Raw genomic sequence first — 27650 nt, 5'->3', positions numbered from 1 at the left:
ACCAATTTGAGATGTATCTGAAATCTGGAAGTGGTATTTACAAGATGGATGTGTTGTAGATTCATACATGAAGTTAGTAAGCAATTATTTGCACTCAGGTGATGCCCATTTTTGGTGTACATAACTTTAGGGAAACTGGGAATTGAAATTCGGATTTGCTGTATTTATTTCTTATGAAAATTTTTAACAAAGTTTTTTTCCCGCTGTCTTTTTGCTCTCTAAATTATTCTTCAAGTGTCATGAAAATAAAGGAAATAAAAAAGTCTTTTGGACTTATAAATAAAAATAGTGATAACTGTTTTCCCTGTTATACTGAAGATTACAAGCTTCAGAGGAGAATATAAATTTAACAGGATTGCCCATGAGTTAATTGTTTAAAGCTGGATGATGGGTAAATGAGTTTTATCATATACTTCTCTCAACTTTTTTCTGTTTGAAATGATCTGTAATAAAAGTGTTGGTTTTTTTTTTTTTTTTTAACTTTCCTATGTGAATCTAATGATTTACCAGCGTTGGGAACTACAGGTGTTACTCGTTTTTGAAATTTCAGTCACTTCATCTGTCAGAGGATCCTCATCTGTTTCAACAGAAAGAGTAGAAGTGCTACAGGCTGGGTTGCAGGTGGTCGGGCGATTGGGTGAAGGCCTTAACCAGTGTAACTGCTATAGCTACTATCCATTCTGTGCACCCACTATGCTCATGTTGCACTGGCAGGAGAGGAGAGACCACTTTTCTCTGCTCCTGCACTTGTGCCTTGATGTGTAGAGAGACACTTTGCTCTAGGGATTTAAAGACTTGAGCTATCTATAGAATGTGATTTAGAGAGGATACCAAATTATTTAAAATAATGGTCATCCTCTCAAGTTAGAAAACTGTAGAATCTAATAAAGTTGAAAACATTTGCTTACATAAACATTTAAAAATTGTTGGTTAGTTTCATGCATATGATACATCTAAGTTTTATTAGTAGCCAGCTGGTAATAGTTTTTACAACTTTTAAAGTTACCTAGGTACAGCCGTACACCACATACCATTTTGGTCAACAGTGGTCTGCATATATGCCTTTATGATGGTGGTCTCATAAGATTACAGTGGAGCTGAAAAATTCCTATTTAGTGGCATTGCAACTGTCCTAATTTGGTAGTACAATATATTACTCACATGTTGGTGTTGATGCTGGTATAAACCAATCTATTACCAATCTGGTTTTATATAACCTTCCAGTCATAAAAAAATAACACAATTACGTGCAGTACATAACATAATACTTGATAAACAATTATGTTACTGCTTTATGTATTTACTATGCTTCTTATTGTTTTAGATTATATTCCTTCTGCTTAAAAAAAGCTAACTGTAAAACAGCTTTAGGCAGGTCCTTCAGGAGGTATCCCAGAAGAAGGCATTGTTGTCATAGGAGATGAGTTTCATGCATGTTGTTGCCCTTGAAGACCCTTCAGTGGCAAAAGATGTGACAGTGAAAAACAGTGATATTGATGATCTTGACCCTATGTAGGCCTAGGCTAATGTGTATGTGTCTTAGATTTCAACAAAGAAGTTTAAAAATTAAAAAATTAAAAATAGAAGCTTATAGAGTAATGGTATAAAGAAAAACATTTTTGCACAGCGGTACAGTGTCCTTTAGTTTTAAACTGTTAGTAGAAAAGGGTAAAGTTAAATTTTAAAGTTTATAAAGTAAAAAAGTTGCAGTAAGCTAAGGTTAATTTATTAATGAAGAGAAAAATTTTTTAATTTAGTGTAACCTAAGTGTTCAGTGTTTATAATAGTCTATTGTAGTGGACAGTAGTGTCCTTGGCCTTCACCTTCACTCATCAGTCACTCACTCACTGATTGACCCAGAGCAACTCCCTGTCCTGTAAGCTCCATTCATTGTAAGTACCCTATACAAGTGTACCATATTTTATCTTTTATACTGTATTTTTACTGTACCTTTTCTATATTTAAGTATGTTCAGATACACAAGTACTTATTGTATTACAGTCGCCTGCAGTATTTGGTATAGTAACATGTGGCACAGGTTTGTAGCATTGGAATAATAGGCTATAACTGTATAGGTTATAGGTGTGTAGTAGGCTATACACCTAGGTTTTTGTAAGTACACTCTTATGATGTACAAACAACAACGAAATCACCTAATGATGCATTTCTCAGAACATATCCCTGTCATCAAACAGTGCATGATTGTATTGTATTTTCATTGTTAGTATCGTAAAATGCATTAGTTGCGTAAGTAATTTAATCTCACCAGGAAAAATTCCAACAATTAAAGCAAAGGCTTTCACCGATCTACCTGTGTGTCTTTTTACATCTTTTTCTCTTTATTTACATGTGTATAGTCATTTAAAATACATGTTTTTTTCACTGTTATAGAAAAAATATAATTGGAATCATGTATATTTTGCAGCCTTGTTAAAGGGCCTTTTGGAGTATATTCTGTATCAGTATACATAAATCTACCTCATTTTTTCATGACTGCATTGTATTTCATAATATAAGTATACCAGTTTATTTAAGCATTTCAAATGTCAGAAGCTCTTACCCAGGACTTGGAAATTACTAGTATACAGTCACATTTAATCCCATTGTTTACTTATGAAGTTTTATGAAGTATGTGCAATTGATTGCCTAACACTTATTTAATAAGAAACCTTTCCCTAGTATAGGAACCATGGGAGTTTTGTTTTTTTTCTGGTGTATTCTGATTATATATAATATGTGCAAATTGGTGCCTCTGCGTCTGACTTCATAAAACTTCTTTAAAATTGCCTCATCCCTGTAAGCTTAAACTGTTAAACAAAATGAAAATATTTAGAGCATATAACAGCCTCTTTTGCTGGAAGTTTTTATAGAAATAAAGTTGCCAGCATATTTTTAGAAAAGTAACTACTCCCTGAAACCAGAATAACTTATTTTGAAAAATAAGCCAAAACAAATATACCCTTAGATAGGTGTGTATAAAATTCCACCAAAGGGATTGGGATAGGAAATTCCTACCCATCCCTGTTTTTGCTTTGGGTGAAAGCAGTCTAAGAGGTTTTAATTGATGGAAAAGATTAGTATACATCATTTCATTGGCCAGACGCGGTGGCTTCTGCCTGAAATCCCAGAACTTTGAGAGCCTGAGGCAGGCGGATCATGAGGTCAAGAGATCAAGACCAACCTGGCCAACATGGTGAAACCTTGTCTCTACTAAAAATACAAAAATTAGCTGAATGTGGTGGTGCACACCTGTAGTCCCAGCTACTCTGGAGGCTGAGGCAGGAGAACAGCTTGAACCTGGGAGGCAGAGGTTGCAGTGAGCCGAGATCGCGCCACTGCACTCAGCCTGGCAACACAGCGAGATTCCTTCTCAAAAAAAAAAAAAATTAATATACATCACTTTGGCTGGGCACAGTGGCTCACGCCTGTAATCCCAGAACTTTGGGAGGCTGAGGCTGGAACACGAAGTCAGGAGTTCAAGACCAGTCTGGTCAAGATGGTGAAACCCTGTCTCTACTAAAAATACAAGAATTAGCTGGGTGTGGTGGCGGGCGCCTGTAATCCCAGCTACTCGGGAGGCTGTGCCAGAAAATTGCTTGAACCTGGGAGGCAGAGGTTGCCTGGGCGGCAGAGCCAGACTTCATCTATGTGTGTGTGTGTGTGTGTGTGTGTGTGTGTGTGTGTGTATGTATATATATATATGTACATAGTCATTTAAATAATACCAAATATATGTATATATATACAGTATTCATCAACTGATGAATATTGAGCTGTAGAGAAGAATGAAGGATGTGTGTATTTATTTAAAAGCCTGCAACTTTTGGCAGCAGTTATTCTGGAAATTTGTAACATCTATGTCCTTGTACAACTTTACCCTTAAATACAAGAATGTTCTTTGTACCATTGTTTGTAATAGAGAAGAACTAGAATTAAAAAAAAACACAACAGAACTGTGGTTGTGGGTACTGATATGAAAGGTCTCCAGAATATGTGAAACAAGCAAAGTGCAGAACCATTTTTCTGGTGAGAATCTCACTTGTGGAAAGTAAGCTGAGAAGATATATATATGTTTTATATATAACTAGCTCCATATATGTACCTATATTACCTAGATATGTATATAATTTCTGGAAAGATGCACAACAGACTCTTAGCTGATCACTTTTAGGAGTGAAATTGGCAAACTGAGGAAGGAAGAATTTCACTTAATATGCTTTCATTTTTATATCCTTTTTAAAGTTGTTAATTCTTTCTAAAATGGGCTTACAAAACATCAAAAGTTTAGCATGAGGATTCTGCAGGTACTGACTTGTAAAAAATTTAGTTGTTGGGGAGTTACCATTTTCTGTGGCTTTTCTGCTTATTTGCAAATGAATTAGGTAATTTCCCGAGTCATAAACACTTCTAGACCACAATATTGCAATGTACTTTTTTTACCCCTATCATTGTGACCTGACTTACCCATGATGCAGCTTCTGATTAGTTTAAAATGAACATAAAATGATTAAAATGCTCAATGCGAAGTAAGTACTTAGATTGTGGAATAGTGATTTTGGAAAAACTCAAGAATATTCTTGTATTAAATTTGACAGGTACCCTATTAAAGCACTCAAGTGAAAAAGTTTAACAGGCTTTAGAAAGCCTCACATTTGATTATTTTTATGTTACTTTGTGTCTTTCCTCACTTATCTAGAAGTTTCATCATTCTATAGCAGTCCCCAAACACTTCATTTTTCTTAACTATCATCTTTGTTCTGGAGAAGTAGGTTAAACTTTGAGTAAACTTGTCAATTATTTTCTCCCCTCTTTAGACTTGTCAATTATTTTCTCCCCTCTTCAGACATAGTCATCTAAATAATAGCAAATAACAGCTATTTGGCAATATAGCAACCCATAAGTTGTAGTTGTAGACTAAATCTTATAATTTTTTTTTTTGACCCTCTATCCTGATGGGTTGGTAGGAAGGTTATTCTAAGGTTCTATTCACCTGTTTCCAGGTTGGGTTGAGGTGCTAGAGGTGGATACCGTGCCAGGATATTGGGGTGAAGGTGCAGACTAATCCTCAAGACATTTGCTCTAGTGAGTATCGAAATATCTTTTATTGTGGTCACGATGGTCTTTCAGATGTAGCAACTTCCAGCCACATGACCATGTGGTGTTTCTATGCCAGGCTTAGGGCAGAGGCATCCGAAGGCTTGGCTCTGTACTTACCTATCAAGATACTGTACACAGCTACACTCCCTGTGTGGTTTTGCCTGGGCTTTTCTAGATGCTTTTGTCAGGAAGCCCCAGTAGCACTACTCACTTTCCCCATTTACACACATAAGTGCAAACATGCATACAACATACTTTATTTAAATAAACTAAGGAAATCTTTCTCACTTGTCGATAAGCCCCTCACTCTCTTTCTCCCTGTTCCACACAAACATTTTATGTGTACTCCAATCAACTCATTGTCTTTGCTGTGCATTCAAGACATGTTGTGTTTATCCACACTTCTATCCCTGATTATATCTGTACACTAGTTTCCGTAAATATCGTGCAATGTAAAAGCAGAAAAACAGGCTATTTCTTCTTTCTGCTTTGCCACATCCCTCTCTGGAGAGATGAACACAGAGCCCATTAGCTCTTTATCAAGTGGGAGATGGGAGGAGGGAACTATCAGGAGAAATAATTTACCACTCTTTCTGTTAATAATTCTTCTGAGTCTGTACTTTAACAGTTTTTTCAGTCTGTTACTGAGCTTCGCAAGATTTACAAACAGTCCATTGCATGTACTTTTTAACCTGCTTCTTGCTAAAATAAGACCGGTGGATAATTTTGTGTAGTCAGGAAATTTGACAATTCGTAAGTCATCTGCTAGTGTTCTCAACTCTTCCTATATTCTTGAGGCATGGAACACACTCTGAGAAACCTGTTTTAAAGATGCAGTTTAAAAATGAGTCCACAAAGATTCTGATACGACCTCCCTGCTGCTCCTCTGTTCAAAAAGGACTACCTGACTGAATTTTTTTTTTTTTTTTTACAAGTTTACTTAGTTCTATTTTGAATAGGTAGAATAGTCATATGGGTCAAAATTCAAAAAGTGTAAAAGAGTATAGACTGAAAAGGCTTACTCTTTTCTCCCAACCACTCTTTCCTCCCTCCTCAGAGAACCAATGTTAAATTCTTACATCCTTCCAGAAATATTTTAAAATATCTCAGTACAATATACATTTCTTCATATATACAACATATGCACATATGTATGTGTATAATACATATTTTCCCCTTATTTATACAAATGCATAGAGCTGTTCTGAACTTTGTTTTTCAGCTCACCAGTATATTTTCAGGATCTTTCCATATCAGTACCTAAAGAGCTTTGTCATTCATTTTTATAGCTGCATAGTATTCTATTGTCTGGATGTACTTAATTAACCAATCCTTTACCTTCATTACTGATTATTTAGGTTGTTTCTAATCTATGTTATTACAAACAAAGCTACAGAGAACAATCTCATATATACATCATTTTATACAGGTTTGTATAATATACAAAGGTATATATATATAATTGTATATTATAATATACAGAGATGTATTGTTCTAAAGACATGTAAAATTACTGGAGTAAAGAACATATACGTGCATCATTTTAACAGATACTGTCAAACTGCTCTCCATAGAAACTATAACAATTTACTCTCCAAAACAGCCATGCATGAAGAGTTTCTGTTTATTCACAGCCTCAGCATCAGAGAATGTTATCCAACTTTTTGATTTTTGTCAGTTGATGAAAAAATGATACCTAATTTCTCTGATGATTAATGGTATTGAATTGAGCATCTGTTCATGTTTTAACATTTAGAGTTTTTATTCTGCAATTGCGTTTAACTTTATATTTGGGTTTTGGATTGCTGGTCTTTTTTTTAATTTGCTTCTAGGAATTATCTATTAACAGGAAATTTTCTCTTATGCTGTAAGTTGCAAAGGTATATTTTATTTAAAAATTTTTTGTCATTCAATTTGACATTTTATTTTGCTATGCATATATAGTAGTATGTGTGTTTACCTATATACAGTTGTCCCTCAGTATCCATGAGGAATTGGTTCCAGGGCCGCCTGTGGATACCAAAATCTGGATCCTCAAGTCCTTTATATGAAATTGGATAGTATTTGTATATGACCTATGCACATCCTCCCATTTACTCTCCGTAATACCTAATATAATGTGAATGTTATGTAAATAGTTGTTATACTGTATTGGTTTTGATTGGCATTATTTTTATTGTTGTATTGTTACTTTTTTTTTTTTCCCAAATATTTTTCATCCAAGGTTGGTTGAATTCCAGATAATGAAACTTGTGGATAGGAAGGGCTGACTGTATATAATTGAAATTCTGTGTCTTATATGAGTCTTGAATTTTTGTATTGTGGTTAGAAAGGGCTTTATTTCTCCAAGGCTATAAATGACTTTTCCAGTGATTCCTTCCACAACTTTATATTTAGATTATTTGGTACATTTTAGAATTTAGTCTGGTATAGGGTATCTGGTATGGATCTAGCTTCTTTTCCTTTTTGTAAGTGGTCACCCCATTGAATTAGTAACATTTTTTATTAATCTATTTGGGCCTTCTTCCACCTTCTTCCAAATCTTGTATTCTGCTTCGTTCTGTTGTTTGTTTGTTTTTGAGAAAGAGTCTCACTCTGTCGCCCAGGCTGGAGTGCAGTGGTGCTATCTCGGCTCACTGTAACCTCTGCCTCTGGGTTCAAGTGATTCTCCTGCCTCAGTCTCCCAGGTAGCTGGGATTATAGTCATGCACCACCATGCCCAGCTAATTTTTGTATTTTTAGTAGAGGTGGTTTCACCATGTTGGCCAGATTGGTCTCAAACTCTTGGCCTCAAGTAATCCTCTTGCTTCAGCCTCCCAAAGCGCTGGAATTACAGGCATGAGCCACCACGCCCGGCCCTGTCGTCTATTTGTGTATCAGTACACACTGTTTTAGGTATTCAGTTCCTATAATATTTCAATATTTGGTTGGACTAGTCTCTATTTTTGCTTATTATTTCATGTGAATTTTAGAATTAACTATTATTCTTCCAAGAAAAATATGCTCACATTTTCAATCTGAATTCTGATGTTACCTCCTTAAAGTGGTAACGTCTTATTTATTCAAAATAGTTATCACAATGTATAGTTATCTCGTTAATTTATTTACATGTTTTATTATCTTTCTATCCCACTAGAATTACTTCATGAAGACAGCAATCTTTTTTATTTTGCTCACCCCTGTATCCCCATTACCTAGCACAATAACCAACACATAGTAGCCCCTCAATATAGATTGAGTGGGTGAATAAGTGAGTTAATTTATAAAATTTTTGAAAACTTGACATCAAAATAAAGCTGTACTTCTTACTAAAGGGAGTTGGCCACTTAAATATCAGTATTTCCTGTCTTCTTATAACTACAAGAACAAGTCATTATCCTTTTATTATTCTTAATGGGTTATGAATAGTATCTAAAAACCTTTAAATTACCTTACTCCTTTCTTTTCCCTTTATGCCTCCTATTCTTCTCAACCGTTTTTCCTTAAGTCCATTATAATATTGTTCTTTTGACTTGACTTCTGTGAGAAAATACAGTTCCACGGTGCGAATAAAATCTAGGGTCCCACACATTTGTAAATCAGGAGTCAACTTTTGTTCATATACTGAGCAAGGTTAAAGAATCAGAATAGGTTTATAATGTTCATAAGAAAACGGTAAAGAGGAGATACCCCCAAATTGAGGCATGTTTCAAAAGTGCGTGGCGTGGAATGAAAGGAACCACTTAGTACTAAATAGTAAAGACAGCAAGGTATGATTTATGAAATTAAATGAAAAATCTGATGACGTTTTTTTCTTTTTCGAAGCAGGGTTTCACTCTGTCTCCCGGGCTGGGGTGCGGTGGTGCAGTCGAGGCACACTGCAACCTCAAACTCCTGGCCCCAAACCATCCTCCCACCTCAGTCTCCCAAAACATTGTGATTGCAGGCATGAGCCACCTTGTCTGGCCTCAAGACGTCTTAAGAGTCTTGTGAAATGTTTTGACCATGTTTTCCGTAGTTGAATTTTATAAAACTGAAGATTTTTTGTTCTTGTTGAATTTACCCTTTTTTCCCACGTATTATCATTTAATTAAAATATTCAATGTTACGACTTCTAGTTGTGCTTTAGTAATATACACTTATTTCTACATAAGTTAGCTTGCAATAAGTTCAAATCTCTTAAAATATCAGGTCCATCTAATTTAGAAGATGAGAAATATACATGATCTGAACGTGAGAATATTGGTTTAATTTAAATTGTTTTGGTGTTAGTAATTTACTTTTTCCCCTCTCTTTTTCTGTTAAGGATTCTGGACTCTACTTATAATATCCCTAACTGCTGGATTCTCCTGTTGCAGCTTTTCTTGGACAGTGACTTACTTTGATTCTTTTGAACCGGGAATGTTTCCTCCTACTCCTCTTTCACCTGCCAGGTTCAAGTAAGTATTCCTGTTTCCTGTTTTTTTTTTTAAATGCATTTCAACTCTTGAAAATACTAAAATACACAGAAGCAAGAGGCTGATTGTGAGATATGTTAAGGCTCCAGTCTTTATAAAGCACTAATAACATAGGACTTTTCAGCTTGTAGGCTCAGCCTTTAGATACATGAGAATAATATTTAAAATTCTATATCTAGATAATGCTTTGTTTTCTAAAAACTGAAATTCAGGGGCTTATCTCAGAGCTAAGAACCTTTGATGGCTATTTGTCCTTTTGGAATAGAATTTGATTTAAAACAGTTTATAAAGGCAAAATTAATGCCAACAATTTGAAAGTTTTACTAGGTTCACACATGGTCAGACTTACAAAACCATAATAATTGGATTGGACTTTTCCTTAGGATTTTAACTTTGTGTAATAATTAGCAAACGTTTATGGTACCCAATTTATATGTCTAGACCAGATTGGATGCTTTTCATAGCGGAACAGTATTAAATTTCTTTGGTCTATATTTTCCATGTTTCAGAGAATTTTAGAAAATCCAGTAGTGTTCTAATCTAGTTTATTCATGCCAGGAAAGTTCCGATTTTAAATATAAATTCCGAAATAAGAACATCTAAGATCTCTAGTTTATTCTGGAAATTTGGGGAGGACATGAAGACAAGAAACTAAATTATATTAAATTTATGTATGTTATTCTAATACTTACTATTGTTGTTACTACCAGCTCTAGCCTACCTCATGGACAGGTTGTAGAGATAAAAACATTTACTTGAGAGACTTTATAAAAGCAAAGTTATACTAGTATAGTTATTAATAATCATCGGTATTACTGGCCTTCATTATTAGTAAACTCCCAATTTTTTTTGTCTCATAAATATATCTTTTAAAATTTTGGCTTGACTTCAAATGAAATGTGAATTTACATATATGTGTATTATGTATATGTATATATTTTTAATGTTTTAATTCCTATGTGTATATGAAATATAAGTCATATGCTTTCCAATAAATTTTAGTTCTGTGTTTTTGAGGTGGATAAATAATAATCCAAATTGACTAAGAGTTAAGCCTAACATTACAATACCATCCCGTAGTTTACATGGGTACCACTCAATTAGAAGTTTACTTTAATAACGGGTATAAGTCTAAGGTAATGAGACTCGTTTCAAAAATCACCAAAAAAGTAATTATATTTTTTCCGTTTATTTATATCTCACTTCCCTGAATTCTAGCCACACGTTTCTCGCTGTTTAATAGACCTTGCTACCTGGATTTCAGAAAGTGTTTTGCACTTAGAGTGATTAAAACTCTTGTCTTTGCTTTGAAGCCATCAATATCCACCCATTTCACTCACCAGAGCTTGAAATTCTTATTCATTGTATTTGTCCATTCACCAAATCCAGTCCTTCCTGACTTTTTAAATGTCATTAGAATGCTTCTTGTTTGCATTTTCACTGTTTTTGTACTATTTAAGGCTAGTGTATTTGACTTCTTGGCCTTCTGTCCTCTAAGTTCTCACTCTTCTAATTCACCCTATATACAGTCAGCCCTCTGTATCCATGGGCTCCACATCCTTGAATTCAACCAACCATGGATAAAAAATATTTGGGAAAAAAAATTACAATACAACAATAAAAAGTAATACAAATAAAAAACAGTATAACAACTATTTACACAGCATTTACTTTATATCAGGCATTATAAGTAATCTAGAGATGATTTAAAGTATAGGGGAGGATGTGCATACGTTATAGGCAAATACCATGCCATTTTATATAAGGGACTTGAACATTCATGGATTTTGGTGTTTGTGGGAATCCTGGAACCAATCTCCCAGTGGATACCAAGGTACAACTGAACTGCTGTCTTTCCATTAACAGAAAGAGATCTAGTCACAGCCCTCTATTGGTTAAAAGCCTTCGGTAGCTTTCTTATTGCCTTCAGAATAAAGTCCAACTCTTAAGTATAGCAGAACAGTCCTTCCCCAAATGACCCTACCCTACTTTTCCAACCTCAGCTATTTCCCTACTACACCCTATATTGTAGTCACGTACCAGATTAGCTTGACATCCCCCTCATAAACTATGCAATTTTGAGATGTCATGATTTTACTCTTGCTGTTCTCTCTTCCTGGAGTATCATTTTCCCTTTCACGTTGTCTTTTACCACTGTCACAATTCATTAACCTTATAAGTGTAAGAAGCCTTTGCGGTTAGAGAAGGTTTTAGTATTCTGTTAAAGATCTGCTGTTCTGAGGGCATTTAACTAATTTTTTAAAAAATTATCTTTGCATTTTGTATTAAATTAGAATCAATTTAATAAAGAGCCTCAATTTTCAATGTATTTATTAATGTGTTAGTCTGTTCTCATGCTGTCTAATAAAGACATACCCAAGACTGGGTAATTTATAAAGGAAAGAGTTTTAATTGACTCACAGTTCCACATGGCTGGGGAGGCCTCACAATTATGGTAGAAAGCCAAGGAGGAACAAAGGCACATCTTATATGATGGCAGGCAAGAGACCGTGTGCAGGGGAACTGCTCTTTATAAAACTGTCAGATCTTGTGAAATTCACTCACTATTATGAGAACAGCAGCATGGGGGTAACCACCCCCATAATTTAATTACCTCCTACACGGTCCCTCCTGCAACACTTGGGAATTATGGGAACTGCAATTCAAGATGAGATTTGGGTGGGGTACAGCCAAACCATGTCATTCTGCCCCTGACCCCTCCCAAATCTCATGTCCTCACCTTTCAAAACCAAGCATGCCTTCCCAACAGTCCCCCAAATTTCAGCATTAACTCATAAGTCCACAGTCCAAAGTCTCATCTGAGACAGAGAAAGTCCCTTCTGCCTATAAGCCTGTAAAATTAAAAGCTGGTTAGTTACTTCCAAGATAACAATGGCGGTACAAGCATTGTAAATACGCCCATTCCAAATGGGAGAAATTGGCCAAAACAAAGGGGCTACAGGCCCATGCAAGTCCGAAATTCAGTAGGGCAGTCAAATCATAAAGCTCCAAAATGATCTCCTTTGACTCCATATCTCACATCCAGGTTGCACTGATGAAAGAGGTGGGTTTCCATGATGTTGGGCAGCTCAGCCCCTGTGGCTTTGCAGGGTACAGCCTCTCCCTCCTGGCTGCTTTCACAGGCTGGCATTGAGAGTCTGCAGCTTTTCCAGGCACATAGTGCAAGCTGTCAGTGGATCTACCATTCTGGTGGCCCTCTTCTCACAGCTCCACTAGGTAGTGCCCTAGTGGGGACTTTGTGTGGGGGCTCCCACCCCACATTTCCCTTCTGCACTGCCCTAGCAGAGAGGTTCTCCATGAGGGCTCCACCCCTGCAGCACACCTCTACCTGAACATCTAGGCATTTCCATACATCCTCTGAAATCTAGGTGGAAGTTCCCAAACCTCAGTTCTTGACTTCTGTGCACCTGCAGTCCCAACACCACATGTAAGCCACCAAGGCTTGGGGTTTGCACCCTCTGAAGCAACAGCCTGGGATGTACATTGACCCCTTTTAGCCATGCCTGGGACACAGGGTACCAAGTCCTGAGACTGTGCAAAGCAGCAAGGCCCATGAAACCATTTTTTTCTCCTAGGCCTCCCAGCTTGTGATGGGAGAGGCTGCTATGAAGATCTCTGACATGCCCTGGAGACATTTTCCCCATTGTCTTGGCAGTTAACATTTGGCTCCTCATTATTTCTGCAAATTGCTACAGCTGGCTTGAATTTCGCCTCAGAAAATTGTTTTTTCTGTCACATTGTCAGGGTACAAATTTTCTGAGCTTTTATGCTTTTCTTCCCCTTTAAACATAAGTTCCAATTCCAAACCATGTGTTTGTGAATGAATAAAACTGAATGCTTTTTTTTTTTTTTTTTGGAGATGGAGTCTTGCTTTGTCACCCAGGCTGGAGTACAGTGGCGCGATATTGGCTCACTGCAAGCTCCGCCTCCTGGGTTCATGCCATTCTCCTGCTTCAGCCTCCTGAGTAGCTGGGACTGCAGGCACCCACCACCACGCCCAGCTAATTTTTTTTTTTTGTATTTTTAGTAGAGACGGGGTTTCACCGTGTTAGCCAGGATGGTCTCGATCTCCCGACCTCATGATCCGCCCACCTCGGCCTCCCAAAATACTGGGATTACGGGCATGAGCCACCGCACCCAGCCGAAACTGAATGCTTTTAAGAGCACCCAAGTCAACCCTTGAGTGCTTTGCTGCTTAGAAATTTCTTCCACCAGATACCCTAAAACATCTCTCTCAAGTTCAAAGTTCCACAGATCTGTAGGGCAGGGGCAGAATGCTCCCAGTCTCTTTGCTAAAGCATAGCAAAAATCACCTTTGCTGCTCCAGTTCCCAATAAGTTCCTCATCTCTGTTGGAGACCACCTCAACCTAGACTTCATTGTCCATATCAATATCGGCATTTTGGTCAAAGCCATTCAACAAGTCTCTAGGAAGTTGCAAACTTCCCCACATTTTCTTGTCTTCTTCTGCACCCTCCAAACTATTTCAACCTCTCCCTGTTACCTAGTTCCAAAGTCGCTTCCACATTTTCAGGTATGTTTACAGCAGCACCCCGCTCTACTGGTACCAATTTACTGTATTAATCTGTTCTCACACTGCTAATAAAGATATACCTGAGACTGGGTAATTTATAAAGGAAAGAGGTTTAATTGACTCACAGTTCCACATGGCAGGGGAGGCCTAACAATCACGGCAAAAGGTGAAGGAGGAGCAAAGGCACATCTTACATGGCAGCAGGCAAGAGAGCATGTGCAGAGGAACTGCCCTTTATAAAACCATCAGGTCTCAAGAGACTCACACACTATTAGTGGAACAGGCACATGGGGGTAACCACCCCCATGATTCAATTACCTCCCACCAGGTCCCTCCCATGACTTGGGGATTATGAGAACTGCAATTCAGGATGAGATTTAGGTGGGGACACAGCCAAACCATATCAATTAGTAATTAGCATTTTTTGTTTTTGGGTTTTTTTGAGACAAGGTGTGGTCTGGTTCTGTTATCCAGGCTGGAGTGCAGTGGCGCGATCTCAGCTCAATGCAACCTCCATCTCCCAGGCTCAAGTGACCCTCCTGCCTCCACCCCCTAATGAGCTGGGACTGTAGGCGTGTCACCATGCCAAATAATTTTTGTATTTTTTGTAGAGACAGGATTTTGCCATGTGCCCAGGCTGGTCCCAAAACCCTGAATTCAAGCAGCCTACCCACCTTGGCCTCTCAAAGTGCTGGGATTACAGGCATGAGCCACTGCACCCAGCCTAGTGATCCAGTTTTAATATGATATGGTGTCATATTAGAGTCTTAGATTATGTACTTATTAATAAATCTCTAAAAATGGTTTTGAAATGTATACAAAATATATGCTGTATATGCACAAATGAATACAAAATATAAATAAGATAAAATATACATTCATTTCTATAAATACAAAATATAAAAGACGTGTATGTATATTTGTGTTTGTGTATGTGTATATATTTGTATATAAATAGAATATATATACACATTATAAATGTGTATAAATACAAAATAATGCATATATATATTATGTAGTCCTAGCTACTGGGAGGCTGAGGCAAAAGGATTGCTTGAGCCCAGGAGTTTATTATACAAAATAATGTGTATATACATTTTGTATTTGTACAAAATAATGTGTATATGTGTACAAATATAAATGATATATATACCCAATATAAGTGAAATATTTACACACACACACACACACAAATACAAATGAAGTTGTTTTATAGTCAAAACCCTGCCCTCTAGTGTTTATGGAAAATATGCCGTTATTTCAGAAATGTCAGATTAAGTATATTCTCTATGTCACCAGTAGAGTGAGTCCTTGTACAGGGAAACAACTTCTCCACATTTTGAGAAAGTTGAAATCTTCAGACTTTATTTTCTTCAAAATGAAATTGATATATTTTATCAATATGCAACATCACACTTTTATAAAAATATCTTTGTGACAGGTTATGTATTTTATCACCTGAAATAAGCAATAATATTAATGTAAGCATTTTTCCTAATTATATAAAAGTAATTCAGATTCTTTGTTGAAAATTCCAAAAAAAGAAAAAGAAAAATGGAAATAATCAAGGAAAATTACTGTTGACATTTTAACGTATATTTTTCCATTCTTTATGCATGTTTTACAAATCGAAATTGGGATCACAATGTATATACTTTTCGGTAAGAGAGTAAAATAAATCATATATAACTGGTTTGTTAAAATAGTAGTCTTTTGCTATCTCTGCAGACTTAAGTACCTGGGTTTTTTTTTTTTTAACAGAATAGTTGAAGTGGGAAAACCATTTGAGAAGACCATATTTACTGTGACAATCGTGTTTCCCTAGAAACAAACCCCTCAGAGGAAGAAAAAAAGTAACATTTATTACTGTTTAGTAAATATTAGGTGACATATTTAATGAAATCATCAGTTTGGATCAATAATTCATAAGAAGAGGTTGGGATTATAAATAAAAGCATTTTATATTAAAATGTTTTATGTTTACTGTTATATATTAGATAAATCTTAGCAATTTTCACTTTTACATAAGCACAAGATGTTTAGGAAATACAAGATAGAGAACTTTGCAAGATATATTTCAAGATAGGTACTTAATGGACTTCAACAGGCATATTTTTTGGAAAGATGGTTCCATGTATTTGTAAACTTCGCTAAGTTAAAAAGTATAGTGCAATATCACATATATAAACTTGTCAATTAGTAAGCTATCCTTTTCTTTGTGTATTTAATCCAGTAGACTGGATGGAAAGTCTTGTTTTGGTTGTTATTAAAGGTTTGTTAACAGTGTTAAAGAACAAGAGGCAGAGGCAGTAAGTTTAGATTTTTTGGAATATCTAAATAGGCATTCCCATGTTTCACTATGTTATAATTCATTATCCTGCTTCTTCTACACTATCTACTCAATATCTCCAGTTCATTTCTCATCACTTTTCCCTTTTCATTGTCTGGATTTTGTGAGTGATTTCCAAGAGACAAATATAACTGTATATATAGTCAGTATTTAACATTTTGGTTATCAGCTTTAATTATAGTTTTCAGGAGTTAATGCATCTAACTGTGTTACCTACCCATGGAAAAATACTGCATACAAAGAAAAGCTAGAACTTTAAAGAATCATGGGCTGGGCATGGTGGCTTATGCCTGTAATCCCAGCACTTTGGGAGGCCAAGGTGGGAGGATGACTTGAGCCTAGAAGTTTGAGACCATCCTGGTCAACATAGTGAGACGCTGCCTCTACAAAAAATTTTAAAAATTATCCAGGCGTGGTGAAATGAGCCTGTATTCCTAGCCACTGGGAGGCTGAGGCAGAAGGATTGTTTGATCCCAGGAGTTCAAGGCTACAGTGAGCTATGATCGTGCCACTGCATTCCAGCCTCAGCGACAGAGCAAGATACTCTCTTAAAAAGAAAAAAAAATAAAAGAACTTTGGGGTTCATTCTAGGCTTGGCCATTGGCAGCAGAACTTTTAAGTCCTCTTGATTGGGAAAATGTTAGTTGTGGATACCAGCTGTGCCTTACAGTGAATTTTTCTGAACAAGTCTACCTTTTAAGCTAATATTCTAGGATTTCTAGGGATGCCTTAAGAGAGTCCCATTAAACATTATGGGGGAACTAATGCCCTTCTAAGCCACCCATCTCATAGGTGTTACTATTAGTCTGGTGTTTCCATTTTTTAATAGATGAAGAAACCAAGTCTCAGAAGTTTAAGCCACTTGCACAAAGTCAACTAATTTGCAAGTAACATAGTTTGCAACTGTGTGTTATTTATTCATCATACTAGCTAACTTACCTCCTCTGCATGATGAAATTAATCATCAATGGGAGAAATTTCACTCATTGAAACAGCATCATTTTATTGACAATTAACAGGCACTCTGAGCTTTTGCTATGTGGCAGTTTTGCCCCCACAATATTGCTAAATCAAAATCTGTTCTTAACATCAGACTTTCTCTGTCTTCTCCATTGTTTTCTCCTAGTACCTTTATTCCACTTTAAGATTGCACTCCACAGTTCACATCACCTATGCTCAAGCTTCATATAGTGGTGAAAGTATGTAGCTGCAGGTTAATAGTTATTCAGTGTGCTAGAAATAAAAACCACTCTGATAATAAATGTCACATCTAGGATAGAAATGTTACTCTATAGTAATAAGCTTAGTGGAAAAATGATAACATGAGTGATGGGTCGTATTGCTGACATGAAAAAATGTTCACTATTTAGATCAAACGTCAAATTTAACAGCATATACTCAAATAACCTTCACAGTAGGACATTAACGTTGTAGGAATGTAAAACAACCTGGGAGTTCCAAAATAAGTCATTCTTGGCAAGTAAAGTTGGTTTATTAATTTTAAATCTAGTTAATTTGTATAACCTAAGCATACAGAGTACAGTGGCAAGCGCCCCTAGCATGTAATGATTTCCGTAGCTGAAATCATTGTGAAGGGAGTTACTATGCCAAGGAAGCTCCTTAATAGGACTATTATTTTATGTTAAAGATATCCACAGATATTTATTTCCAAGGAGGAAAAAAAATGAATGCTTGTATTTAAAGTTATGAGGATAGGCCAACTATATAAATGGAAATAAAGTACTGCTGGAAATTTCAAATTGCAAGCTTATGCTGATCAAAGGTATATAAAAGTAAGATTTCTGGTGAATTGGATATCTGAGTCCAAAGCCTGGATTGTTGAATCATCCAGTGAGAAACTGATTTTAAATAATTTTCTCTCTGTTTTGAGAAATGCAATAGAAATAGCATGTCTTGCAGTCACAGCATTGTAGCTTTTGGAGCATGTCTCAGTTTTTAAATCTTCAATTGACTTCTATGCTAAGAGATTTCTTATCCTGAATCTTACAACTGAACATGAGTCTTTTTGAGGCATAGATTGAATTGTTTTGAAAAGAAATCTCCACCTTGAGTACAACTCTTTGTTCAGTTAAATGACCTCAAACATCTATGTTGATGCTAAAAATATTTTTTTATTTATTTTTTTTTTTTTATTTTTTTTTTTTTTGAGACGGAGTCTCACTCTGTCGCCCAGTCTGGAGTGCAGTGGCACAATCTCGGCTCACTGCAAGCTCCGCCTCCCGGGTTCACGCCATTCTCCTGCCTCAGCCTCCCTAGTAGCTGGGACTACAGGCGCCCACCACCACGCCCGGCTAATTTTTTTTTTTGTATTTTTAGTAGAGACGGGGTTTCACTGTGTTAGCCAGGATGGTCTCGATCTCCTGACCTCGTGATCCACCCGCCTCGGCCTCCCAAAGTGCTGGGATTACAGACGTGAGCCACCGCGCCCGGCAAAAGGCATCATTTAAAATTTTCCTAGATAGCTTTTAAAAGAGACCAAAACCTTCAAAGTCATCTCACAGACAGTCATTTTGAATTATCAGAAGTCAAGCAAAATTATTATATTTTTATCATAACTAGACTCAGTTTTAAGTTACAGTATTCTTCAGGTGTCCTTTGAATTATTACATTTGTGCCTTTCCAAGGCAGATTGGAAGACACATTTGAATGTTTATTTTATAGAAGTCAGCATAAACTTACTCTTACATTTTTAGAGAAGTTTGAAGTTTGGTATCTCCTCTTTAGATGTATTATTATTGGTTGTATTTATGGCTTATTTGATATAGGGTTCATGGTCAAAATGCAGGGAAACTTCACAGTTATTAGTGTTACATCATGATTTCTAGGCATATGCCAAGGTAAAGAGTGGTGTCTTTTTTTCACAAATGCCTGCTAAAATATAATCTATGAGATTAGATTGGCAATTTGCATTATTTCACAGTTAATATACAAATCAGAGGGTATCTGCTACCTTCTTCATGCTATCAGTCTTTATTATCTGATCACTATGAATTATCCATCTTTCCATTTCTTCTTCCAACCACAAATAACATTTGATAAATATCCAGACACTCAATTTTAGAAAACGTGCTTTTAATTTTTATTTAATGTAACATAATTTATATGCATCCTTGTTTAAAAAAATTGTATTGCCTTACAATGCAATCTAGAATCTGCAAAATAAATTATAAGTGAGAAAGAAAAGGGAACAAGTTAATTTTAGTTTGAATTAATTTTTGGTAAATTGTTTTTAGTAACTATTTTAGAGAGTAACATGATCTATTACTCTTTTACATGTGTTACTTCCTATGTAAAGTGTTCTGTATGTAATTAGATGCTAACATTTGTGTGTGAGAGCATGTTGTTAACTGTAGTAGGGAGCAGCAGATAGTAAAATACTTTGACATGCGAATTTCCTGGAACATTCAGGATTCAGGATTGGCACCCTGTATTATAATGTTACTTTTCTATTCAACATTAGTTTGGGTCTTTAAAATATTGTTATTAGGTTTTTCTCTGACTTCTTCACATTGAGGGTTAGGCAGATAGAGAACAAATAAAATAGTTAAATCATAATATGCAATTCAAGAAAAGGGAACAAGTTGATTTTTGTTTGAATTGCTTGAAATTTGAAATTTCCAGCAGCACTCAATTTTCTTTAATACAGTTAGCCTATCCTCATAACTAAATACAAGCATTGACTTTTCCTCCTTGGAAATAAGTATATGTGGACATCTTTAGCATAACATAATATACAAGTGTTACAGGTTAACTTGGGCATATATATAAACCTTGGAGGTCAAAAACAATGGGTTAGTTAGTATTCAAATTAGAAATTTCTTTTCCATGCAGACTAGATTTAACATTGAGCACAATGAATTGACTCTACTACTCTTTGATACAGATTTTGGAGAGCTGCCTCTTTGTTGAATCAGATTCTTTATTGCCATGAACTAATGAAACAGATGTCAGATGGCTAATTGCAGTAGGAGAGAAAAGCTACTGACAAAAGAGATGGTTCAGGAACTTGGCCTTGATACTTGAGTATCATGAAATCTCATTGTCTGGGGACTATTCAGAGCCATCAATTACAGTGCTGTCACTATTAATGAATATATTGATGGCATTGCACTGCGGCTTCTTGAAGTAAAGGGTTAAAGTACATGCATATCTTGTAAGATATATTTCATTACTCTTCTGAATGGAGATATACATAGATGTAACAAAATCCTCTAGGAAATTGTATTAACTATTGGTTTTGTTGTTTTCATAAAGTGATACAGCTAATGAGTGCTTGCTTTGTTCCTTTTTTTTTTAAGACAGGTTCTCACTTTGTTGCCCAGGCTAGATTGCAGTGGCATGATCTTGGCTGACTGCAACCTTTGCCTTCTGGGCTGAAGCGAACCTCCCACCTCAGACTCCTGAGTAGCTGGGACCACAGACATATGCCATCACATCTGGCTAATCTGGCTAATTTTTGTATTTTTTATAGAGACGGGGTTTCACCACGTTGCCCTAGCTGGTCTCGAACTCCTGGGTTCAAGTGATCCACCTGCCTCGGCCTCCCAAAGTGCTGGGATTACAGGCATGAGCCACCTTGCCCAGCTGCTCTTGCTTGTGTTGTTTACAGTGTTAGATATGAGTAGCTGAAGAGGCACAAGTGTCCATATGCCCAGAGCAATACTGATAAGAAATACTTGAGCGACAGTGCTTGCCAATTTTGTACTTGGAACCCTTTTTGTTTGTTTAACAACCTATAAATTACCAGAGGCAGCCTGATATAATTAAAAAGGGTCTTGAAGTCGGGAGAGGTAGCTTCCAAATCCAGCCTACCCTAGCAGAAGGACATTTGAGCAAGTCAGTTAGTGTATCCAAGCTATAACTTCCTCATCTCTAAAATGGAGTAAAAATAATGGTACCCTCATATGCAATGTGTTTTACTAAAGCAACAGATATGTCAGATGATAAAGCAGATATAGTGTCAGAGGTTTTCTTTTCTTAAGGTTTTTTGAGCTGGAAGTCTGACCGTGGCCTACCACAAGTTGCCAGTTATCTTTTCTTGGATAATTGTTATTTATCCTGAGATTTTATCTTTTTTTTTTTTTTTTTTTTTTTTTGAGACAGGGTCTTGCTTTGTTGCTCCAGGCTGAAGTGCGGAGTGGCACAATCATGGCTCACTGCAACCTCAACTGCCTGGGCTCAAGCAACCCTCCTGCCTCCACCTCCCAAGTGGCTGGGACTACAGGCGAGTGCTGCTATGCCTAGCTAAATTTTTTATTTTTATTTTTATTTTGTAGAGATAGGGTCTCACTAAGTTGCCCAGGACAGTCTTGAACTCCTGAGCTCAAGCAATCCTCCTGCCCTAGTCTCCCAAGACACTGGGATTACAGGCGTGAGCCACCACGCCCAGCCAACAAGTAATTGTTAATATTATCTCATTTAGTTTTAATAAGAACACTAATGAAAGGAATTATTATCCTCATTTAAAGATTGAGAATTAGATTTTCTAGTAGGTTAAAATAGTTCTGTGAATAGTACAGCCATGACTAAACTTCAGTGAGGAGAGAGCTAGCTTTCCAGGTCTTTCATTCTGATCATATTAAACAATTGAGCTTCCTATACTCTCCGTTGTCTCTTGCTTCTGAGCATACTGTTAGGTGTTTAGAACACTAAATCCCTCATACTCAATTTTAGTTCAGGTATTAGCTCTTCTTTGGATTTTTTTTCTCCCCTTCTACAAGCTGAATGGCTCCTTTATGTTCTGGTAATACTGCCTGCAAAACTTAGTCTACTATGTCACTAGATTCTGTTATCTTCGAAGGCAGTACTGACTCCTTACTCATGTCTCTTTTTTGTTGTTGTTGGTTTGAGATAGTCTCACTCTGTCACCCAGGCTGGAGTGCAGTGGCATGATCTTCTCTCACTGCAACCTCCACCCCCTGGGTTCAAGCAATTCTCCTGCCTCAGCCTCCAGAGGAGCTAGGATTACAGGCCACCACACCCAACTAAGTTTTTGTATTTTTAGTAGAGATGGGGTTTCACCATGTTGGCCAGGCTGGTCTCAAACTCCTGGCTTCACGTGATACACCCACTTTGGCCTCCCAAAGTGCTAGGATTGCAGGCCTGAGCCACCATGCCTGGCCAAAATTTTTTTGTAGAAACAAAATCTCCCTATATGCTCAGGCTGGTCTAGAACCCCTGCCCTCAAGCCATCCTCCTGCCTCAGCCTTCCAAAGTGTTGGGATTACTGGCATGAGTCACCACATCCAGCCCTACTCATTTCTCTATCTCCTGTATGTAATTTAATACCTGATACCGAGTATTCTGTAAATCTTGGTGAATGAAAAGGGAATTGAGAAAGTTATAAAGAACTTTAGAGCAAAAAGTTAGAGGTAAAGTCATGTGTGTTATTTTTTCCTTAATGAGAGACATAGCAAAGAAGTGTAGGGAAACATTCTCTTTAAAATTCTAACCCTAATTTCTTAAAAACAATGGTCAAGTTCATTGAAATACAACTTTGTCTGCTCTTCAGCAATTTCTAACAAGTAATTTTTAGGACAAAAGGATACAATAAAGTTAATGTAGTTTTATGTTTCTAAAAAGGAAATACTTTTTAAGTTAATAAAATATGGTGTTGCTTGTTGTTTTGTTTTGTTTTGTTTTGTTTTCCAAGTTTCAGGTTTAGTGTTAAGATCTTTTGATTCCAGATAAAGAACTAACTGGTAGTTACTCCAAACAAAGCTTATACGCTTAAAAACTTGTAGCAATTGGAGATTCCTGGGCTAGGGATAGAATGAGAAATCAAAGGCAGCTCAGATGTGTGAAAGGGGAATAGATTAGTACCATCTAGCTCATCCCTTCTCCCTCTGAGCCAGTCAGACACAGAAACGAATAGCCAGTTGGGTCTTAATATGAGCCTTTAACATAACTTCTTATTCTGGCAAGCACAGAGAGCTTTCTGCTTAAAGCAATATCAGCTGGAAATGAGGTTATTATTTTAAATTACAAGAGTTCTGTCATAAAAGCATCTCTGACATGTGGGAATACCTGTGTGGGAAAGAAAATACAGAATAAATGTGCATGGAACAATTATTCTAACAGCGGAGTCTGGTGTTTAGTACTGTAGTATAGAGATTCAGTTCAGATCAACCAAAACTAGCATAAAAACAATAAACAACCTGAAACATGACAAGAGACCTGCTCAGTTCTGTTATTCTGTCTCTAACTTTCTTTTTAAGGTAATTTATTTATTTGGAATTTTTGGAAGTTGTTTATTCAGTGCTTTAATTTATGCTTCAAAATGTAAGAATGTAGTCACTTAAATTGCCAGTCATTGAATTCATTTGAATCTTATATTTTAAATGTATTCCATTCCTGAAAAATTAAAATAATTAAAATATAATTCTTTTATAATATATTCACTTTGCAAGTTACTATTTAATAGTAATGTAAATATATTGCTAGACATTATATTTTCACAGAACAAAATCTAGATATAAATAATGGAAGTCTGGGTTCTCCAGTGAATTATAAAAGAAGTCATTATGTAGGAAGAGGGTAATATCAAGCAGAAACACACACACACACACACACACACACACGCACACACACAAGAGAGAGACCTTTAATTCTCCCATTTCTTTCTTCCATCTACTTCTTGGATTTGCTTTTATGCTACTATTGTTTGTTTCTTTGTTTTGGTTTTAAAGCAAGCTTAGGTTTAGGTATTTTACTTGGAAGGGAGAATCTAAGTAGATGGTCAGAAGAATTTTTAAAAATCTCTTCTGTAGCTAAGTTTCTTTACTATATAGCTAAGATGTATTGATCATTTACTATGTGCCAGACACCTGGTATTCACAACAGCTTTGTAAGGGTAGATTCTATTTTTGTTTCCATTGTATGGAGAAGAAAATTGAAGGTGAAAGAGGTCAAACAGTGTTGCTGTCTTCATACCCCTTGTAAGAGGCAAGGCTGGCACTCAGACCCGTGTTTATCTAATCATAGAGCTTGAACTCTTAACCACTATCAGGGACTACATAAGTACTTCATTGTAGAATTTTTTATTATTGAAAGGAATTCTCTAGAACCAGAAAAAGATCATACCTTCTATATAGCTTATGTTTCAGAATATGGAAGTAGATCTGTTGGTAATGAGCCTTTCTTTGTAACTCCGTCTCCACTGGCATTCTAGACTTATTGAATAATATTTTTATTTATTTTCATTTTTATTTCAGAAATGTTTCGCCGTATAAAAGAACTTTGTCTCAGCATAATAAAATCCACATTTAGAAATCCTGACTTTTACTTGAAGAAACATTCTGGTTTTGCCATTGAGTACTCTATTTTACTACTAATTCTTTCATATGGTCAAATGAACAGTCACGTCTTACAATGTTGAAGTAGCAGGTTAAATTATATCCATTAATTTTCATCATAGATAGGTCTCCTTAATTGACTCTTTGGGACTGAAATATTTGTATCCTCTGCATCATTGTTCTAGTTTTAAGTACAGGTAATGTTGACCAATAACCTGTTTTAATAGGTAAAAAACTGTACAAAATCTCTTTGAGGTATTTTTTAGGATTATTTCTTGCTACCTGGAATACTTACAGAAACGTAGAACTGAGACCGGGTGCAGTGGCTCACGCCTGTATCCCAGCACTTTGGGAGTGCTGGGTGGATCACCTGAGGTTAGGAGTTCCAGACCAGCCTGGCCAACATGGTGAAACCCCATCTGTACTAAAAATACAAAAATTAGCTGGGCATGGTGGCACGTGTGCTTGTGACCCCAGCTACTTGGAAGGCTGAGGTACGAGAATCGTTTGAACCTGAAAGGCGGAGGTTGCAGTGAGCCAAGATCACACCACTGCACTCCAGACCAGGTGACAGAGCAAGACTCTGTCCAAAAAAAAAAAAAAAAAAAGAGAGAGAGAGAAAGGAAGGGAGAGAGGGGGGAAGGAAGGAAATGGAAGGAAATAGAAGCGACCATAGGTTCATCTGGTCCAGTTTTTCTCCTGATAAGCATGAAATCTTAAGTTGGAGTTCCACTTCTGGTTCTTTTCCTTTTACACAATGATACGTCTTTTGTCTGTCAATCCATTGCTGTACCTTTTAAAACCTGGGTCAAAACTTGTATCATTAAGGAAACTTAACCTTGTTAATAATATTGTTTGCTCTGCTCGTTTACATTTTATATCCAGTTAACACAAAAGCATTTTAAAGCAAAGGAATGTTTTAGGAAAATTCATCTGTACAATGTATTTAAGTACATGGAGAGAATGTCAGCAACTTAGAATTTCTTTGTGAATTTGTTTTAACCTGTCACATTTGTATATGCAAATAATAATTGTAGTAACATCTCCACAAATAGTCATGCCATTTTCAAAAAGTATATAAGCCTTGTAAATTTTTAAGTAAAATGGAAGGTCTTCAAAGTGAAACATTTCTATTATGTTGCCGTGAAACCATGGGATTTTTTTTCTTGTTTTTTTCTTTTACCTCATTCAGTAATGCAGTCTTATCTACTACCCACTTTTGAAGTTTGGCAGTATTAATAATAAATAATGCTGTAGTTTTACTTGAACGGAAATTTTTTAATTTTTATCTAATCAAGTTTCCCATGTTTGACTTTTTTTTTTATTTTTAGTTGACACATAATAATCATATTCATTAGTGGAATACGGAATGAATGATAGTTCCATACAGTGTATAATGATCAAATCAGACTAATTAGCGTATCCATCATTTGTCATTTATCATTTCTTTGTGTTGTGAGCATGCACAATCTTCTCTTAAAGCTTTCTGAAAATATGCAATAAGTGACTGTTAACCATATTTACCCTAAAGTGCTATAGAACACTAGAAGTCATTCCTCCTCTCTGATTGTAATTTAGTATCCGTTAACTAACCTCCTGCTATCCTCCCCCACCCCACCCACTGCTGTTTCTTCCCCGGCTACCCCACCATCCTTCTCAACCTCGAATAACCACGGTTCTACTTTCTACTTCTATGAGCCCATTTTTTTTAAGCTTGCACATGTGAGTGAGAACATGTGATATTTATCTTCTTATGCCTGACTTATTTCACTTAATGTCCCCCAGACTCATCCATGTTGCCAGGAATGACAGTATTTCATTTTTTTTAATGGCTGAATAGTATTCTGTTGTGTATATGTACCACATTTTCTTTATCCATTCATCTGTTGATGGACACTTAGATTGAGTCCATATCTCGACTATTGTGAATGGTGCTGCAGTAAACGTGGGATACACATATCTCTTGAATATACTGATTGTCCTTCCTTTGGATAAATACCCAGTAGTGGAATTGCTGGATTATATGGTAGTTTCATTTTTAGATTTTTGAGAAAACACTGTTTTCCATAATGGCTATATTAATTTATATTCCCATCACCATGTTAGACTATTACACAGGATTTCAGAAATTATAGTCATTTTGCTTTATTGATCTAAATTACATAATAAAGGTAAGTTGCTTCTAATCAGGCTTATTCTTCTGGGATTAGGTCCTTTCCTTTCCCTTATCTTTCTCTTCATGAAATTGTAGAAGGACCAGTGAACAAAAATTACATATTCTCTATTCAGTCTTTTCAAACCCCTCTACCCTTCTGTTACCATTTGCCTAACAGTGTTTTCCTGCTTTAGAGTATGGAAATAAAAAGTCATGACCTGCAATAATAAGAACCATTTTGGAATCCATAGTAGACTCCATGATGAAACTGAACAAAACTGAAACCAAGCCTGGGCAACATGGCAAAACTGTATCTCTACAAAAAATTAGCCAGGTTTGGTGGTGCGTGCCTGTAGTACCAGGGTTACTTGAAGGAATGCCTTGAGTAAGTTGTCCAGGTCATTGGCGTTTTGAACAAAGAATTGAACAAAACCCTCAAAGTAACAAAGGAACAAAATACATGAATAATGCAGCGACAGCAGGGATTTGTGAAAGCGAGAAAGCGCTCCACAGGGTGGAATTGGGCCCGAGCAAGCGGCTCAGGGCCTGGTTACAAAGTTTTCTGGGTTTTAAGTACACCTTTTGAGGTCCCTGTTGGCTGCCCCTCATCTGGATGAAGGATTTGGTCTTTTGCTGATTAAAGGTTGAGGTGAATTGGCACCCTATGCAGGACATTTGCCCTTTCCATCTGAGATGTAGTGGAAGCGAGAAGGTTGTAGGGAGAAAAGTAGTCTTTGATCCTT

General features: G+C 36.4%; 1 protein-coding gene across 3 annotated transcripts in view; it reads left to right on the top strand.

The window, feature by feature from the left end:
• ARL6IP6 (ADP ribosylation factor like GTPase 6 interacting protein 6) overlaps positions 1 to 27650 on the top strand; it is a 42735-nt gene that overhangs the window by 7110 nt on the left and 7975 nt on the right. The window contains exons 3-4 of one of the 3 annotated variants that reach the window (XM_063646029.1): positions 9383 to 9515; positions 15849 to 16055. In XM_063646029.1, coding sequence (XP_063502099.1) covers positions 9383 to 9515; positions 15849 to 15912 — 197 coding nt within the window. In that variant the 3' untranslated portion in view covers positions 15913 to 16055. Of the gene's footprint in view, positions 1 to 9382; positions 9516 to 15848; positions 16056 to 27650 lie in introns of those variants that run through there. The other 2 variants (XM_055292109.2, XM_055292110.2) reach the window with 2 other exon arrangements.

Source organism: Symphalangus syndactylus, chromosome 9 (genome assembly GCF_028878055.3).
Source record: "Symphalangus syndactylus isolate Jambi chromosome 9, NHGRI_mSymSyn1-v2.1_pri, whole genome shotgun sequence".
Taxonomy (NCBI): Eukaryota; Metazoa; Chordata; class Mammalia; order Primates; family Hylobatidae; genus Symphalangus; species Symphalangus syndactylus.
This window is presented reverse-complemented; position numbering and strand designations above follow the sequence as displayed.